The sequence below is a fragment of the Leptosomus discolor genome, chromosome 6, assembly GCF_034619465.1.
Source record: "Leptosomus discolor isolate bLepDis1 chromosome 6, bLepDis1.hap2, whole genome shotgun sequence".
Taxonomy (NCBI): Eukaryota; Metazoa; Chordata; class Aves; order Leptosomiformes; family Leptosomidae; genus Leptosomus; species Leptosomus discolor.
In genome coordinates, this window is record NC_141396.1 from 55,864,844 (window position 1) to 55,884,721 (window position 19,878).

At 38.5% G+C, this 19,878-nt stretch overlaps 1 protein-coding gene across 3 annotated transcripts in view; it reads left to right on the top strand.

Moving 5' to 3' along the window:
* The window catches only part of DIP2C (DIP2 acetate--CoA ligase C (putative)), a 319,080-nt gene that overhangs the window by 251,147 nt on the left and 48,055 nt on the right, over positions 1 to 19,878 (top strand). For all 3 annotated transcript variants that reach the window (XM_086467405.1, XM_086467406.1, XM_086467408.1), the window contains 10 exons: positions 389 to 525; positions 2,720 to 2,928; positions 3,757 to 3,871; positions 7,305 to 7,506; positions 9,601 to 9,710; positions 10,502 to 10,582; positions 14,296 to 14,419; positions 16,077 to 16,198; positions 18,883 to 18,994; positions 19,114 to 19,223. In XM_086467405.1, the coding sequence (XP_086323531.1) occupies positions 389 to 525; positions 2,720 to 2,928; positions 3,757 to 3,871; positions 7,305 to 7,506; positions 9,601 to 9,710; positions 10,502 to 10,582; positions 14,296 to 14,419; positions 16,077 to 16,198; positions 18,883 to 18,994; positions 19,114 to 19,223 (1,322 nt within the window). The remainder of the gene's footprint in view (positions 1 to 388; positions 526 to 2,719; positions 2,929 to 3,756; positions 3,872 to 7,304; positions 7,507 to 9,600; positions 9,711 to 10,501; positions 10,583 to 14,295; positions 14,420 to 16,076; positions 16,199 to 18,882; positions 18,995 to 19,113; positions 19,224 to 19,878) is intronic.

A 19,878-nucleotide genomic window follows, 5' to 3' on the forward strand; every position in this document is an offset into this window, starting at 1 on the left:
AATTATTGTCAAGAACTCCATTAGGGTATTTCAGTTTGCACTGACTGTGGCAAATCTGGTCTTCAGTATGCAAAACTGGGAACGCAATCACATTTCACAGCAATATTAGAGATCAGCTGGAATTTTAGAGAGCAAGGTGAATTAGGGGTTTTTTTATCAGTGTAAAGACTGAGTTAACATAAAGATCTTTGTATCCTTTGTATAAATATAATTTATAATATAAATAACATTTGATGAGTTGAACAGCTTAATGTTTGAGAAACCAACCCTTAGACACTAGTCTACATATAATTTATGTCAACTCCACCACAATGTCTTTCCCACAGCATTTATGTTATTCTGTAGTTCATTTTATAGTATTTTTAAAAATCCTTTGCTCTCCCTCTAGCTATAATGTGTTCAGTGAAGCCAGATGGAATTCCTCAGCTCTGTAAAACAGATGAAATAGGAGAACTTTGTGTATGTGCTATTGCAACGGGTACATCATATTACGGACTCTCGGGCATGACCAAGAATACTTTTGAGGTAAGTTGACTAAAAAATGCTATATCAAAGTCTTCCTTTTTAACTTTTTCTATTTTGAGATAATATTTGATATAAAATAGTGATAGTAATAATATCAGAATAGCAGTAATAATCAACGCTTGTGGCTTGAGACCTGCACGCTAGCCAGATAATCTGCACTGAAGCCCATTTCATTAAGTGCAATAGTAGATCTTTATATAGGCTTAGTTTTGGCTCTGAAGAGGTTTTACTTTAATTTTGAAAGAAGATACCGGGGCTGAAACAATCAGAAGGAAAGCAGGAAGAAAGACAAAGTTCAAAAGGTAATACTGTGCAAGTCTATGAGCTAGCTACGTGTAGAATTCGATTGTTGCAAACCGTAGGAAGGCTGCTGGGTGTCTTTAAAAAGCAGTTTCCAACATTTCCACAACGCAGCCAGCATTAAAGGCCTACATTTACGCAGAATCCTGACAGATGTAGACTTCAAGAGGTATCTGAATAGCGAAGATACCTTTTCCTAATTAGTCTCCACCTGCTTTTGTTTGAATTGCCATAGGTGAAAGCCTTTTTGCTTTGCAGAATCTGTTTTCCAGTAGGTTTCAGCTCCAGCGCAGACAGCTGTATTGATAGCTCTGTTGTGCCTGCTCCCTTGTTATCATTGACTTCTACTAAAGCCAGTATGAAATCAGAGAATACTGAAAAAATTGAGCTGAAATTTTTATTAAGTTCTGATCCTTTTCTCTTTTCATATTTGAGAAAAAATGTTAAGAAAAATAAGTTTAGATTTCCCTTAACAAATGCTCTGATACTGCCATTCTTAATAGATCAAACATGACTGATACCTCCTGCAGAGATCTGTGTGTTGTAAACACTATGGGTAAAATAATTAGACTAATATGATTCTCCATCCTGCTATTGAAGCCAGGAATCCTACTATGTTACTGTGATCTGAAATTTGTTGATACCTGATTACTGTGCTACAAGTACAATTGGCAATACCCCATGTGAATAATAATCCCAGATTTAACATATTTCAGGTTAGAAAGGTACTCATATTCATTTTGCAGTACTTGCTGTAATTGTAAAATGATTCATGATTAGTAACTCAGTCTGCAGTTTAACAGAATGTTTAGAGTGATTTAGACTTATTCCTAATGGTAGACAAATAAATTGCCATTGAGTGAGCAGGACCACTCATTTTTAAAGTTAAGCATGTTCTCTCCAAGTGCGCCTCTTTTCTGTTCTACTGTGTATTTCATGTTCCAGGTATTAGAGAGTCAGAGAGTTTTGTGTTCCTGAAATGAATAATGGCTGAGGACGTATAAGCATTAAATCTGTTCAGTAAGAGTCAACCATGGGCATCTGGCAGCAGAATTTGACCTTTCTTTTTAGATGAGCCTTGAAGGACTGTATAGCCATGGTCTTCCATTTGCCATTGTCTTAAATAACTTGCCTTTAAACTATTTCAGTGTAAAGAAGCAACAGCAGGAAAGTGAGGTTGTGTCAGAATGCAGCTCAAAGTAGCTCACATGCCAGAAGGATAACATGGTGCTAGTTAGGATAGAAAAAGCAGTAGAAATCTGTCCTGTGGAAGTCGCATGTACATCTGGTATTGAGGCATTTAGAGAGGCTCTGTTTAGTGCTGTATTTTCACTTTGAGACATGCTACAGAAGGCATTGTCACTGGTATTGTGAAGACCTAATTGACCTTAGATTAAAATGTAGTCAGCTGCAAGAGTCTTTAATGTACAGTACCTTAAAATAGCTTCAGTTGTAGCCTGCTTATTTCTCTATGCTGTGCTGGAAATGAGCATGAGGTACTGAAGAGAACCTCCCCTGTAATGTTTATGATTTAATCTCTCTGTAACCTATACATAGGTTAGCTGTAGTCTGCAAAGTGTTTTTTTTATTCAATACTGATTATGTTGATTTATATATTTTTTTTAAGGTCATAAATGATTTATGGAGCCATGGTTAGGGTAAATGTGTATGGTAAACAGAGTGGGATTGAACTTGCTGGAACTCAGGTACTGAAAATTGCACGCACTAGTCTAGGAGTTTCCTGACACTCCCTTTATGGTCAGTGAAGAATAAAGAGCATCACCAGTGACCTATTTACTTTGTTCCAGAACAGCCATCTGAGAAAGCATGCCTGAACTACTTCACAGCATGATCTTTGTGTGCAGAATTGAAAATCTGTTTCTCTGTCTTACAGGTGTTTCCTATGACTAGTTCTGGTGGCCCTATCACTGAATATCCTTTTATAAGGACTGGACTACTAGGTTTTATAGGACCAGGTGGACTTGTCTTTGTTATCGGCAAAATGGATGGTTTGATGGTTGTCAGTGGAAGAAGACATAATGCTGATGATATTGTAGCAACTGCACTGGCCGTGGAACCAATGAAATTTGTCTACAGGGGAAGGTTTGATCCTTTCTTTTCTTATATTATATAGAAATCCTTATTTTGCTTAGACCAGGTGTAAGTGACACAAAGTGCTTTCAGAAGGCAGTGCTTAATCTGACCTGTGGTTTCCCTCCGTTGCTGTTCATATTGCTAGAACCAGGAGACAGCAGAGGGAAGCTCAAGACAGTGTTGAGGCAGACGTTAGATACCAAGGCCCGAAACTGTGTTTAGTAAAATTTCCAGTTGAACAGCTGGTTAATTCTGAAGGTGTTGACTCAATAGGATCCTTTCTGTCTGAGTTGAACACTTCTAATATGCGTGACACTGAACTTCTTGAACATGACAGCAGTTCCTTGTGTGGCCTTCCTAATGTGCGGAAACGGAGCAGGAGACATGTAAAACTTCTGAAAAGCCTAATGCAATAACATGCGTTCACACTTAATCACGTGGCAGACCTCTCAAAATGATGTTGGAATTACTTTCTTCTAAGATGGGGACAAAGAAGGTGCTTATGCTGGCTATTACAATACAGCTTAACAACTACCTTGGGATGACCCAAGTTTAGAGCTTTTCTTATCCCAAGAAGGTTGTCTCCTCTAACCCTGTTGTGACATTATGCCTATATTTGATTTAGAATATATGATTCTAAGACAAAGACGCCTATTTCTTCTTCAGAAGTTATCCAAAATTGTTCGTGTTGCTTTTTCCTCATAAATAAAATACTAATTGATGCACCAGTTGTCTGAGTAATAAATAACAAAATCATAGTTATGGAGGATTAACTTAGAAGACAGTTTTTTCCGTCTGTCCTGGCAATAAATGCTCTTCTCTCCTTCTCTTCTATAGAATAGCAGTGTTTTCAGTGAGTGTGCTGCACGATGAAAGGATAGTTATTGTTGCTGAGCAAAGGCCAGATTCCACAGAGGAAGACAGTTTTCAATGGATGAGTAGAGTTCTCCAGGTAATGCTCTTTATGTATGTTTGGAAGCTATTTTTTCCTGCTTTATAGTCTTTTTGTTGATCTTTCAGGCCTCCAAGGTAAGTGACATTTGTCTGAGTAGTTGTAAGTCCACCTTCAGTTGCACTTGCACGTAATGAGCACAAAGTTAGGTACTTCTGAGTGACACTTCCGATCTGGGCCACGCATATCCGGAGAGTGATCCTAATCAAAATGCTGTAAGAAAACAGGGATGAATTGAAGTAAGTAATAGCAAGAAGAGAGTAGCGTATGGTTTATAACGATGTAGTCATTCATTACTTCAAAAGGGTAATGTATGATATACCCTTACTGTCAAAAGCTACGAAAATCTCTTAGTAAACAATTATTGACGCTGATATGCAGTTGACCTCATCAAAAGTAGATACATGTATCTGAGCTAGATCTCCAGATATATTTTTTAATCAGTGGGAGAGAATTGTGTGTTTCTAGTGCACCATGTTGACACCTAAAATAAGCTGAATGAAACACAGCCTGAAAATGCCAATTTCTCTCCACTGAAATGAAGGGAAGTGGTTGATTAGCTCGGATCTAGGTAACTACAGTGAAGTTATCTGCATAGAGGACTTATTGCAAGGATTCCCATTCCAGCTATCTGGTGTATCATGCAAGGCACATACCACTATGATGAAACCCACCTTAGTGATGGTGTTCGAGAGTTTGACCAGAAGACAGAAGCAACTGAATACTACAATACTCTGACCTTCTTACATATAGCAGTCCAAGTTAAGGCAGTATCATTACCATACATAAAGTTTTTTCAACTCTAATGTCCACATTAGATACTCTAGATAGCAATCATCTTCCATCTCCTCCATCTCCACTGTTAAGCCAATTCTCACTCAAAAGCAATAGGTTTAATGGAATGTAGTCAAATTAAGCCTGTCTGTTGCTACCTGATGAAATGGTCTTAGCTCTGTCTGCAGCTGGCCACCTGTTACTTCCACTTCCCTTTCCTACCTTCCTTTCTCTCCTTCCTCAAGGACTCTTCTCAGGTAAATATATTGCAAACATCTTTTTTGCTTTACCCAAGAGCCAAAGAAAAAGATCCCACACAATTCAGAGACGTTTTTAGTTGTTATTGCTTTGTACTGAATAGGAAAGGGAATCTGTCTACCATATCCTTGAAGAGAATGAATAAATAAGCCTTCATCCATCTCAAGACATGTTTATCAGCTCTCTTGATTTAAAAGATAGCTATATACATTTCATACAGCTAGAAGCATTTTATATTCAGAGTAGATCTAAATTATTACCAAGAAAAGCTAGAACCTCTAGCTTGTCCATCACACAGAAAGCCTTTGAAGCACCTAGTAGCACCTAGGGCAACTATTGTACAAGGAAAAGCTTTTATATTGCCCATGCTTTGTTAATAGCCAGCTCCTAAAGAAAAGATTGAAACTCTGGACTTACACTTCTCCTGTTTTGTCAGCTCAGCATTTTTGTGACTTTTCCAGAAATCATGTCTCACACCATCATAGCCAGTAGAATTCAGTACTGAACACTGTGGGAGTCCTGTATCAAGTTACTCCTGCCAAAAGTCAGTCCTGTTATTCTGAATATGATCAAGTCACAGCAGTGTCTGAGAATGGTAGGCCGTATATCAAAGTACACATATGTGTGACTGCTTTCATCACCCGTGTGTGAAGTCTACAACTCTGGCATGCATCACTACGTGAATAAGAAGTTTCTGGTTCCACTTCAGCTGAGACTAAAGATGGAGGACAGAAGCCAGAAACATGTGGGATGCTTTGTGCCTCCTTCCCGATCACTGTTAATGATGGATGTCAGGAAGTGGTAACCAGTTGTATCTGAATCATCTGCTAGTGATGAGCAACACAATGATATCACACTTGTGTCATGACTCTCAATGACATTCATGATATCAAACTCTACTAAATTGCTACTCATTTCTGATGATATTTGTGAGACTCATCTGACACCGGCGTGTGCTGCTCTGTGCCAGCCGTGCCTGCCTGGTTACTGGCCCTGTACTTCAAGCTGATGTCAGGTGAGGATCCCATGATTTATCGCTGCTTTTCAGAACCTACACATAACATTATGATTAGGAGGTCATGACGGTTTCTGCCAGAAACAAGAGATGACCTGTGTTGGCTGTCCTATATGCCTCGCTATTGCTGATCTTTCAAGTAAGGTGTCTGTAGACCAGCACCGGGGTCTTCCAGTACTACTGTGAGATCTACCACTACTAAAACGACAATGTTTGTAAAAGGAGTAACTGCTTCATTATTCTTTCTTGTGAAATTTTGCAGTCAAATCAATAAAAAATGAAGTAAACAGAAGCCAAAAGCAAAGCATAGAGTCTCTGTAGAAGTAATCAGTAATTTATTAAATGGTCTACACTTAAGTACATAAATAGAAATGATTGTTGGATTCTCAGAATGTAGATTGTATCTTCAAGGCAAGAGATGTATGTGTTCACTTTTCTCACAGTTAAAATGCAAGTTAAGTAAATTATATTTTTGAACATTTAACTGCTCTTTAGAGATGCTGTCTGTAATTTGTTTCTCAGTCTGCATGGATGTCTGAAGTTGTTTTTCTGACTCGCTGCAATTTTTGTTAGCAATATAAGGAAAATAACTAGTTAAAATGTGTCTGGAATTAAAATGTAAATGCATGGGTATACATTTTTACCTAAGTAAATTACATAGATACTGTACATTATGGATTTTTTGAAAGTGATGCATTTATTCCACTTGTCAGACAATGAATGTGGTAACTGTAAGGTTCAAAGATGCTTATATTTCAGGTTTTCATTCAACGGAGTTTTTTTCCAAGTGGATAGATTTGTAGTTTTTCTTTATATCGTTGTCATTTCCCATTCCTGCCTGACAATCTTTTACCCAGTAATCAGGGAGTGAAAGAGTTACTGTCTAAGAAAAAATTTAAAAATTCATAAGCCACATATGTCAGTAGTTTTATGATGATATACATGTAACTTTTGAAATTTTTCTTTGCTCTGCAAGATAGACTTGATAAGAATCCTTTGAACTTTAATTCTGAGAAGTGTGAAGGTTAAAATCAGTTTCACATGGGTTGCCGACCCATCTTGGTAATAAATCTCCAGGATACGTGCTACTAACATGTGCCTAAGAGGGATGCCTAGGTAGCATTTCTTAATAGATTTCTGTGTATTTATCACAAGGTTTTTGTTTGCTTTTTTATCTTCTGGAATGAGTGTAGTAACGTCGGTGTTACATTTCCATCCACCTGTTCCCACTGAAAAGAGCCTCCTTATCACTGACATTGCTGAAGTGTCTTTCCATTGACAGTTAATTATTAGGGTTGTTTTATGCAGTAATTCAGAACAACATGTGCTTATTAGAATGATGAAAAATCAACCTTTCATTAAAATCAGCTTCCTGCTTTTTTTTAGGCTATTGACAGTATTCATCAAGTGGGAGTCTACTGCTTAGCACTTGTACCAGCAAACACACTTCCCAAGACGCCGCTGGGAGGAATACACCTGTCAGAAACCAAGCAGCTCTTCTTGGAAGGATCGCTGCATCCTTGTAATGTGCTGATGTGTCCCCACACATGCGTAACAAACCTGCCTAAACCAAGGCAAAAACAACCAGGTAAGATGAGTGAAGGCAAAGGGACCGTGACTTAATGCTGTGTGTTCATGGTGATGTGTGGAGCAAAATCAAGTAACTGTTAATGCAGGTGAGAATCAGCTCGAAAAGCTGTTCCTGTTAGATGTTCCAGGTGTGTTAAGGACATCATTGGTTTTGGCAGAAGCTAGAAGTACCTTCACAAAGTGTGCAAGGAAAAATGCTTCAAAAACCCAGGTTCAGTAAAGATGAAGTCATTTTTATCACTCTACAAGGCACTGCTGAGACCACACCTGGAGTTCTTTGTAAATTCCTAGTCAGTTATGTTTAAAGAGGATGGACAGAGACTGAAACAGAGAAAGACAAAAGTCTTGGCTTATTTGAAGGCTGAGTTTGGAAGGTAGAAATAGAGAGGAAGAGGACTGTTGACACTAAATAACAGTGTTGGAAGAAGAGCAAATACTTAAAAACTGGTCATGAATAAATTAAATCCAAGAATAAGGATAAAGGTTTTCACCTGAGTAGGGAGGGAGGTTCTGGATTTTCCTACAGAAGGTGTATTCGAGAGACAACCCTAACTAGTTTTAAGATGGTTCTTCAGAAGTTCTGCCAGACTTTATGAAGAACATTGGATGAAATGGTACAGCAAGGCACTGACTCAGGAGACGAAGAAAGCCCTTGTAGCCTCTTGCAGTCCGGCTGCTGGATACTCATGCTCAATGACCAAGCAAATTTTAGCAAAATTTTTACTTTCAATCCAATTACAGATTTTAGTACTCAGATTAATTTCAAGGATTTCTGGATCTGTAGCCTCAGGCTTAAGACCTGAATTCAGCTACGTTAGGCTAAGTGTTGGCTACTTTCCACTTTGAAAACCAGCTTGGAATATGAAGTGGTTTTACCCTCTGGATCTCAAATATGGGGACTATCCATCATGAATTCAGTGCAAGTTTGCCAAAACTGTCGGCTTGTTTCTTTGTTTGAAACCTTTGGACAAATATTTCAGAAATCAAAACCATAATCTCAAGTTTGAGGATATTGGGAATGTCCAATTAACGAAAGCAATGAAGTCTTTAACTGCAGTGCTTACTTCAGCCTTTCCTTGTTGCTGCTTTGCAAAGTTATCAGGATCTGTGCACTGGAGATACTTGTAGATACATTATATATACGTTTTATATCACTGTGGTAAAAGCAATGTCAGGAATGCAGAAACCAAATTGGTAGCATCACATTCTCCATTTTGCATAGTTGTGACATACCCAGAGGATATTGCTTTCATATTTTTAAAGCAGAGTAGTCTGTAGATGTTGTTTATTGCCATTATCTGGTTACTTACACATCTCGTATTTTGACACTTATGCCACATACCATCACACACAAGACAAAGCTTGGACATCATAGGCTATAAGTAAAGCCTGCTATCAATTGTAGTTGATCAGTAAACCATGCTGGAGAAGCAGAGAACGAATGTTAACATGAGCAGAAATGGTATCTGGGAGACAGGTGTTTTCCCCTAACGGCAGCAACAAAACATCAATGAAATCCACCTCATGGAGAAGTGTCAGCCATGACATCTTCCATTCTTCTAAAGTTATGTTTCTTCAGTCTCTACCTTGTACTAAAGGGCTTGCATATATATTATCATACGCACCATCTGCCTTCCTAGTCCTTATCACTTCATGTCTATGGCATTACAGAATTGCTAATACAGAAGCAACTTAGCCCAGGGAACAGAGGAGAGAAATAGGAACATTGTCCCCGAAGCTTGGCTACATCTCATCTGGTTTTAGGCACTTGAATGGACTTGCCTAAATTAGGAGCTGAATTTTCCAAAGATTCCTCATATCAAAGGAGACAAGATATGTCTCTGGCTGTAGAGAGCCCATGCTAAATGGGCTCCTCAGTTAGATAAGTTTCAAGAGGATGAATCCAGGCCTACGTATCTTCCAGCTACTTCTGGTCCATCAGCCAAAGTTTGTATCAACAGAGACGTGCTCAAGGTTTGGTGTTGTGGATAGCAGTGAGGAAAATATAATGTAATGCAAAAGAAATAAAAAGAATTTTAATCCACAAGCGAAGGATTTTTATTGCACTTATCACAACTCTGCTTTATTCTAGAAATTGGCCCTGCCTCTGTGATGGTGGGGAACTTGGTCTCTGGAAAAAGAATTGCACAGGCCAGTGGTAGAGATTTGGGGCAAATAGAAGATAATGACCAAGCCAGAAAGGTAAGCTAAACTTTTCTGATAGGGCTTATATTTAGCTAGTTAGCATCAGGACACTTAGCAGTACATAGATTGCATTATTATTACTGCAGAATTTGTTGATGGCTTTTTTTAATTCAGACTAAAATATTTCAGAACCTTCTTTACAGATAAGTATAAAATAGGCATGAGAAGGAATCACTGCATTTCTTTTGAATGGATTTTTTTTATAAGTTTACATGGGACAACAGAACAAACATGGTGGAAAGTGTTGTGGGGCTTCTACCAGAAATCACCCTGTACTATATATTTTTTACTAGTTCAAGTGGAGTCCAGGGAATTTTGTTTGCATATATGGTCCTGATCTTAATCATTGTTATTTTGATCCTTTAAAGTTAAATTGAAATTCAGTTCTTATGGGGGCTTATGTGAGTAATTAAATTAGTAAATTCTAAGCTGTATAAATATTCTTATATTTATAGTAAGAAAAAGAGAGGAAGCTAAAGAAATAAAGTTGTGCTTAAATTCAAAGAGATCAGTAAGAACTGTTTTATTGCTTTTGAAAGTATATGTAATAATATATCATAATCCCAGCAGTGAGAAATCTCGCTTCCACAGAGGCCGCTGCTACCATGCAAAAGCACCTTGCTATAAATATGTGTGATGACAAGGGAATTAATTCATGTTTAGTGCTTCTGGGTATAGATGTAAAATGTAGCATATAAATAAGAAAGCTAAACTAGCAAAAATAGTTGTCTGTTTTTTAAAGCCAAAAAGTTATTTAGCATCATGACTATCACTCTGCTTTATTGTAGTTCCTCTTCCTCTCAGAAGTGTTGCAGTGGAGAGCTCAGACCACTCCTGACCATGTGCTTTACACTCTACTCAACTGCAGGGTAAGAAGCTCAGACTGTTACTCTGACAGGCTGTGGTATGGAAAATGGCACACTGGTATTTCAGCTGCTCCTGCCTGTGCTGTGGCTGAACGTGACCTTTCTGTTTCTTTTCCCATTAATACTCAGATGTTATATTTAATGTTCACTGAGGCAGAAAGGAAAAGAGAATAATCATTGCCAGTTGTCAAAATATAGATTACTTTTGTATCAGACAGTGCACCTTACACATTTCTCATTTCTTTTTCCACCACATATAAGTTGTCGGTGAGCTGACACTGCAAATCTATTTCAATACTGATCATTCCTATACCAAAGAGTAGTATTTAATACTGCTCACCATCCTGATTTCCGATTTGAAAAGCACAGGCTTGGCAAAATCAAAGTGTTTTCCCTAAATAAAACAATGATTGTTGGGTTTGAGACTGGACCATCTAGGAGAGGTGTGAGAATGGGGAAAAGAGGTGAAGAGGAGGTAGGTCCAGAATCCAACCAGGTCTGCAGAGGATTGCTAATGAATCTCTCTGCATAGCCTACATGAAGTGCCAGCCTGGTACAGCATTTCATTGCTTATCTAAAGTGAACTAGTGCATGCCACATGGTACAGAACTTGGCTTTACTAAGAGTAGGTGATTACAGACTTCCTAGGTGGTTGTAGATGACAAACCAGTAATTCCCAAGACCACTGTAGAGGATGAAAGTCTGATTTCCAACCATCCTTCCACAGTACATCTAGACACGTCTGTCAAAAGTGGGAAACATACATAGTGTGTGAGGGTCTCCAGGAGAGGAGGGGCCTGGAATAGTGCTATTCCCCTGGAGTAGCTCGTGTTGTCTCAGCCCATGTGTTCCTTGTGCAACTTGGATGGGTTCTTAAACCTCGTGTAATTTGTGACTCTCTGTGAAATGGCCACTAACTGTATTTACAGGATATGTTTCCGCAGCCCATATCACAGTGCTGGTACTAAAGTTCAGTTTGAGGCTACCGCTAAGTCATTGAATGACCTTTTTTAAGTTCAGATTAGTAGCTAATATTCTGTGAATGTGCGCAACTTGACAGATAATAGTGAAGTAGTAGTGTTGTCTGTGGCAAAGTAGAAGACTTGTGATTATAGATTCAATATTAACACCATTAAAATAGTGCATTGTTCTGTTCTGTAAGTTAGGAGCAAAGATGCCGTGAGAAAGAGACACTGATATGTACTGTGCCATCTCCTCCACACAGGCTGTTGCTTTTGAGCTTTAAATAAAGCCAGACTTCCCATGCTGGCAGAAGGGTTCAAACAGTGGGAGGGAAGGACATAATGTGCAAAACAAGGATTAACAAAATCATTTATTGTTCCATAGAAGTGAAAATAGTTGCATTTTGAAATTCAGTTTCTCCACTACTTTCAGTGTGGAGTATCTTATCATACAAAATTTGAGCGATGCAGTGGTTTATGGAGAGATGTAATGTTTTATGGAAAGGACTGACAGGTTTGATGGGGTTTAGCCTAGGCAAATTTTATTACCCATCTTGAATTTTAGTTCTGGTTTGTAACATTTCCCTTTTTGTCTTCCTTGCACATTGTCTGTACACTTTGTTCCAGGCATCTTGCAGTGGATGACTAATAGAAAACCACTGAGATTAGTGTTTTCCTGTAACCCAAGCTTTTTGAGAATTTGGAATATTTTAAAATTGGTACAGTGCATTGTTTTTAGTGTGTGTCATGAAGGATTACGAGACCTTTACATTGCAGGACACCTCATATAAAAGACCCGAAGGCAATAGTTGCCTGGCGCTTGCCAGTGATTCTTGTCCAACAACAGGATTCTCCTTCCCTGCGTATAAACACTGTCTTTCCACTGGTTCACATGCAGCAAGTGACAGAAGTCTTAAATATAAACAAGTTTTGCACAAATTTATATGATTTGCAGCAATTCCCTTTCTGTGTCAGTGAGGCCTGTGCTTCTGATGTATGTGGAGATATAAATGGTCCTTTTTCCCATAACTGTGCAAACAAGCAGTATTTTAAAAAAAGGAACAAAGGGTTTAAGCACATTCCTACTGGCAGGTCTACAGTGACAAGGACACCCAGACCTCAGGTCACTTTGGCCATATTTAGGGCTGGACAGATGGGAGCCATCTCTAGTCCAGCATCCATGTAGTCACATATGTCTTCAGAGGAAGCTTTCTTAGTGAAATTATCTCCGCATTGTTCAGGAGACTGATTAAAATTGCCTGAAGTGCATTTCAGTAAGTGTTGTTGCTGAAGATGGTGAAGAGGAATGCTAAGCCCTGACTTTGTCCTTTTTATTTTCATTTAGGTTGTTCTCTTTGTGGACAGTTTATAATAAAGTTTCTAAATGCCAGGCGATGCCTGGTAACATCCACTACTTCCAGTGCTAGACCTTTATCAAACTCTTCTCTCTGAAGCTTGTGGTCAATAAATACTGTGGTGGTGTGTGGGCTGGTGATGGCGGATAGAAACCAGCAATCAGGCCAAATGCTTACTGTTCCTTGCCTTGTTAAAATAGAGTGTAAAGAATATTTCTTTAAAACAGTGGATCTTCTCACTTTCTCTTTTAATAAGGATAGTGATAGAATATTTTTGATTGCATTGCATTGTATTTTTGATACATTGTTCTTTTTAAGTGTGTGTGTGTGCATGTGTGTAGATACATATTGTTACCTTTTTTTCCCCCCAGTTTTTTCAGACTCACTATTTTTAATGAACTTAGTGATGGTGATAGGTGCCACATATATCATAGCAGTACTGGAGACTGGAATCCTCTTTTTCCACAGATCAGGTGTGCAAGCAGAGGTGCAGCCCTTGCCATACTGCCCCATCCCATTATCTCAGCCCATACCTGGCGAGACCAGCCCTAGGAGCAGTCAGTCTGTCCTGCACATTCATTATTAGGCTTTTCTTCTGACTTGTCAGCTGTGGTAGTGGATTTTGAGACACAGATTTATATATTTCTCTAAATGTATATTTGTGTGCATCTATACACACTTATATATATTTAGGAAATGCAAGAACCGTGACACTCATCTAATTTAAAGCACTGTATCTGTTTGATAATTTCGGGTTAGCACTATTTAAAGTGGTTCAAAAAGCCAAAGTCTGTAGCATATTGTCACTTCCCCTTTTTTTCATGCTGACCAGAGTTACTCAAATTCAACAAATGCCTTTCTTCTCTATTTCATTTATATGCATGTGCTTAGCTTTTGTTCCAGACTAATTCTTTTCCCTGTCACAAAGTATTGTTTTCTCCTGTGTCTTTTGTCTCTTGTGTTTTGACTGCTGCTGTGCCGTTTGGCTTCACTCCAGCTTGCTGACAACGAAGTGCAGTTTTCAGGATTGCTCTCCACAGATTCTCCAGATTGCTGCAGAGACCATAAAGGCACTTTCCTGGCTGTAGCAGGAATGCTGCCTGTGTGGCAAGGGAAGTACAGGTTACCTGGGCAGGATATTAGTGTACTACTGTACTCCCTTGGTTAGAACGAAAGCGCTGTTGAGGGCAGAAGGTGCAGAGAAAGGAAAAGAGAACATTCCTCTGCTGTTTTTTCCTTCCAGCTACAGTTTGGCATAAAGCTGAAGGTTTCTGTATTGAAGTTGATTGCATGACATATTGTGGCTGCACCTCATCCCGCAACTTCTAAGGTGCAGAGGAAAATAGAGTTTCAGCACATTGCATTATCTTCTGTGACATTTCTCTTTCTTGCTGTGCAGGGAACAATAGCCAACTCACTAACATGTGTCCAGCTACATAAACGAGCTGAGAAGATAGCTGTCATGTTGATGGAAAGGGGACATTTACAAGATGGAGACCATGTGGCTTTGGTTTACCCACCAGGTAAAGAACTGCCATGTTTGATACCTTGGTAGTCCCAAAAGTTTATCAAGGTCCTTTAGAATAGTGCTGTGTTGGTGGTGTTACCAACCTGTAAACCAAGTTAGTTGGCAAAAACCAAGATATTTACCTTATGTACATTTCTTTGAACTTAGTCAAACATTTTTAAAAGAATTTCTCTTTGTGTTTGCGCATAGATGCTATTCCTTTGGGTTCAGATTAAGATTAACCTGTGTTTTTAAAATGCACCTTTTGTAAGCAGTCACATTTAATTACTGCTTTTCTTTTAATTTGCTGGAAATATACTATTTTATGAGCACACAGTTCTGCTAATATATTCCATCTGCTCAGTGTTCTTAGATTCACCTGTTGAATTCCCTCTTGGAAGTGCTGTGTTTCATGAGGGTAAAGCAGAAATACCTAGGAAGTAATTCATGGGTTTTTTTTAGGGTAGAAATATGATGAATAAATAGCAGATGATTAAGAAATACCAAATTATAACCACTATTTTCTCTATAGATCTTTAACCTAGACAGCTGTCTGCAGCTAGGATTTTCATCCTTTGACGTAAGGGCTTTTAAGTTTGTGTTAACCAGTACCATGTTTGACATTTGCTTGAAATTATTTCTGATCTATTGCTGCTCTTTTATCTTTAGCATTTCATGTGTGTTGGTAAAATAAACAGTCTGATTTAAGGTCTGTATTGTGATATTTGGGTTGTAAGGGCTGCAAGATACTGGTTAAATCTTTATAGTTTATAGGAGTAATTTCTCAACGGTTGATATGAGAAAACCTTTTCCACTAAAGAAGACTGACATTTTAAACTACGGTTTTTATTTTCTGTATTTCACTTCCCATGAATAAAGCATTTTATTGAAGGAACAGTAACCGACCAGTACTGCAGATCCTTTTCCACTGAAAGAATAAACCAGCCGCTGTTGTCGTCTCACCACAGCCTGTGTACAGCACCAGGGAACTATCAAACAACAGTATTCAAGGGATCTTTGTGCTGTTGTCTGTTCAGCCTCCTTAGATAGCCTGAAGTGTGCTGTCCACAATCTGTCACCTGTAGCCAGTATTTATATAGAGCAACACCTAATTTTATGTTAGAAGCTGAATTTCAAAATCATGACTCCCTTTTTTACTGTAAAATTTCAAGTAGATAAGTCAAAGCTGCATATCTGAGGTTAAAAATTACATGAGAAAGATGGTATTTAATGAAACCTCCAGATATTCTTTCTTCAGCTGATAGGAACAGGCATCATCCTACCTCATCCTTTTGCTGCGGCATCCCTCTTCTTGTAGATTCTCATTTGTCTATAAATGTAAATTTAGGAAGATAATTAATCTTCCCAAGAAATCAATCTTTTTAACAGGTTACTTCCTGATCATAAAAATGGAGTTCACCTAAATGATGATATCTGGCTGCAGCTTTGTGTGTTGCCTTTGGTTTTTCATGCTCAGAAGAACAGTACAATTGAAAGGAGTCAGTGAAGCTGAACAAATACTGACAAGGGGCTGAAAAAGAAGTCTGTTAAAGGGCTTAGTCGCTCATTTAACCTTCCGAGTTGAGTTCCAAGTAATATTTATGCTGACATAGGTGTCTGTGATTAAATGATTTGATTTTCAGGGGAGGATTTTTGTTTTGTTCTTCATGCAGGAATAGACCTGATTGCCGCATTTTACGGATGCCTGTATGCAGGCTGTGTGCCAATAACAGTTCGACCTCCACATCCCCAGAACATAGCTACCACGTTACCTACAGTGAAGATGATTGTGGAGGTAAGCAGACACCTGAAAGTGCACAAGCAGACTAAACAGGCGATGGATTTGCGTAGCCTTTAGGAATGGTAACTCAAATGAGTGGTGATGTAGGTTGAAAAGTTTTATTCCTTCCAAAGATTCATGACCACAGTGTGTTGCAGAGTCAACACTGCTTGACAGCACACAACATTCTGGCTTCCACTGTCACATTTTGCCGCAATTAGGCTGCTTCTTTCAAGGAGTATATTTGATTTGCTTTCTTATATTTAGCTATATGCCAAGAACATTAGGTTTCCTCACCTGGCAATGCTACGCTGACTATTGAGAAAAATCCCGATGGAAAGCTTAGCTTGACCTGGTGATTATTGTTCAGCTCTGTACATCTTAATTTTTTTGCAGTTTGAAGCAGTTTCAACATTGTGTTGTGAAGATGTTGGTCAGTATTTTGTTTCATTCAGAGGCATGTTACTTTTTTGTTCAGTGCTTTCTTTTAGTATTTTGGCTTTATCTAATAATGTCTAGTCTTTGTTGCACATAAATAACTGCACTGTGCTTGTTACTGAGGGAAATAAAATAGTTGCAGAGAGATAGCCTTTTACATCTGACGGTTTCTAATCTACTGAATGGAATTCTGAGTCTCTGAAAAAACAGCTTGAAACAAATAACATTTCTAATTAATGTTGATATTTTCAAGTAATAGATACTAGAGGTAGTTATAATTCATGGCTTTCTTTATGGCATCAGATGCCACAAAGTATCAGTAGAGGTATGAGAAATTGTCCTATTGTCTTCAATGTTCTCATTCTTTAATATTTTGGCACTCACGGTTTTTAAACATCAGTTGTTAAAATTATAGAAGTGATGTAAAATGCGTTATTGTGTTTTTCCTTTGTGTTTCATAGCCAAACTAGATCTGTTTGGTTTCATGATGAAAAACTAGGACAGGTCTAAGCTGATTTGAAATCATTGTCCCTTCAATAGACTAAATAAAATGTTGAAATTTGTTAGCCGTGTTAGCCAGTTTGACTTAAAAGCCTCTCAACTCTGTTTTGCCCAAGATTTTCTTTCATTTTGGAGAGGGATAACCTTGTAGAAATTAAAATATTGAAGCAGTTCGTTCGTTGCCAATGCAGTCATACAAATTTCCTGGGGTGATGGGGTCATAGCCTGCCCTGACATGCTGTATGTCTACACAGCACCTTTTGAAGTCATTTAGAATGACTTCTGAGCAAAATTTGGCCTACGTAATTGTCTTTTGGTGGTGAAATGGTACTAGTAAAATATAACTGAACATTATTGAGCCCCATCTCAAGCAGTTACTAACTGGTAGCTAAGATGTCTTCTTGCTCCTTCTGACTGTCCCCATGTATTTACCTCCAACTTCCTATTCTCCAGTCATGGACATTCTGTATTTTAATGAACCTCCTGGTCTTCCAGATAATATAATTGTCAAGAGGGCTAATTGAAATTCCTTTTGTTTTATGGCTTCACTCTATCCCAAATGAAAATTTTCATAGATTAAGATTAGCCATGTAAGAGTTACCTTGCCCTGCCATGACAGCGACGTGATTGGATTGAGGGATGCTGCAGTGGCCTCATTTGTCTTCACTTTTGGCGTGAAATTGTTCATACAGGGAAGTCATGGGGTTAGAGGAAGCAGGTAGAGCTTGGGTCAGTGCTTGTATGCTCCTGATTTCCTCATGTGCTCTGTAAAGTTGACCTATAAAGTTGACCTCCATGAGATTACTGTACACAGAAGCTGATCTCTTCTGCTCAGTGGTAGAATTTAGTGTACATACGGTTAGTGATTTCCTTAGGTCGAACATTGGAAATTCAGTGTGCAATGAAATGTTTCAGATTCCTTAAACAAAAAAATACTCTCAGCAATATTTGCACAGATTCTCGAAGTTCAGGGAAAAAAAGAATGATGCTGCCTTTTCAGTTTTTCTCTGTACTATCTTCGGTGATTAACAGTGTTCATATTTATGTTTGTCTGAATATTTCCTTAAATATATTAATTTTTGTAATCGGTAAGAAATATTCTTGTCATTGCTACTTACAAAGTTTTAAAAATAGCAAATCTAAAAGCAGAATACCTTCAGCGTGTGTCATCTAAAATTCAGAGAAGATGGTATTTGCAGTAAACACCATTTCATGTCTTAGTGCAACTAGCACAATTTCTGATCTAGAGCTACTTTTGCCAGTATCAGAGGAGTTCCCAGTGGTTTATCACTAGCACAGGAATTGGAAATAGATGGCTAACATAAAATTGACTTAAGGTAGTAAAATTATTCATATAAATGTGAGGCTAGGTTTTGGTTTATGTGAAAATACTGTTTATAAACCAAGATATATTACCATCACATAGGAAATGTTCTGGTCACAGTCTTCTGTACTGGCATTCTGGGTTGATAACTGGTATAATGTGTTGGAAAAGTCACATTCTCACTATTAAGGTGCCTTTAGTTTCATTACAACACTGTTCTCAAAGTGCAATTTTCATGTAATTTGTAAACTCACATGACTTTGGCTGCTTTGTGAGCTGCATTTTTTCTACATCTTTCCACCTCCTTAGGTTGGAAAACATAAGACTAATATACCTGTGTCCTGTTCTGGCAGAAAATAAATCATGGCCTTGCTCATTTTCATGGGAGAATTAATCAGTATCCCATTGCATTATTATTTATTTCTTAAATTTCTAGGTGAGCCGTTCTGCCTGCTTAATGACTACACAATTAATATGTAAATTGTTAAGGTCGCGCGAGGCGGCGGCAGCAGTGGATGTCAGAACGTGGCCTCCAGTACTAGATACAGGTGAGTACTAAGGTTAAGGGATCTCTGTGTCTTCTTTTACCGTTGTATTTGTCAAGCACTCAGAGGTCTGTCTGTCATGGGAGTAAGATACGCACGTTTTCTTTCTCTATTTTCACTAGACGATTTGCCAAAGAAGCGACCTGCACAGATCTACAAACCTTCTAACCCTGAAACGCTTGCTTACCTTGACTTCAGTGTCTCCACAACTGGCATGCTAGCAGGGGTAAAGGTAGGGACTTCTTGTTAAAGCTGGCATTCCTGCTGTCACGCCTGGCTGTCAGGTGGTACATTAATCCTGATTTGTAACTCCTCTTGATTTTTGGTAATAGAAATTGAATTGCTTCCTCCCTTGCAGTCGTTATTTCATTCCATTAACATTAAATTAGTTCTTCTATACTCACTATGGTACTGTGTGTGGTGAGTTCAGCCCCTCTCCTCCTCCTTAGACTAAAAATTTCATTCCAATACCCCTGCAGATAGCCTACTAGCTTGTCCACCTGAAGCATTCCTCAGCTGATACATCTATTATTTCCATTTTATGAAGGAAATGAGACTCGGTCATCCTTTTTCTACTTGTTCTAGTGCGCATTCATTGTTTCCTCCTTATTGCAACTCAGCTGCTCATGATTGGTTTCCAATACTCTCCTCTTTGTACAATTAAGGGAACTGCTGATGTGTCTGGTATATTCACCTGGTACAGTACTAGAGTAAGCAGCAAAAAATTCGTTGGTGGATTTGTTTGATAAGCTCAGGCATCTTGAGTTCTTCAGATCTCTATTCCACCATTTTCTTCAACCCTCTAGCCACAGTTCATCAAAGCTGTTTTACCTAGCTGCTGACTTACATATTATTCCAGTGTTGGTTTCGCCAACATGCAGGCAGAG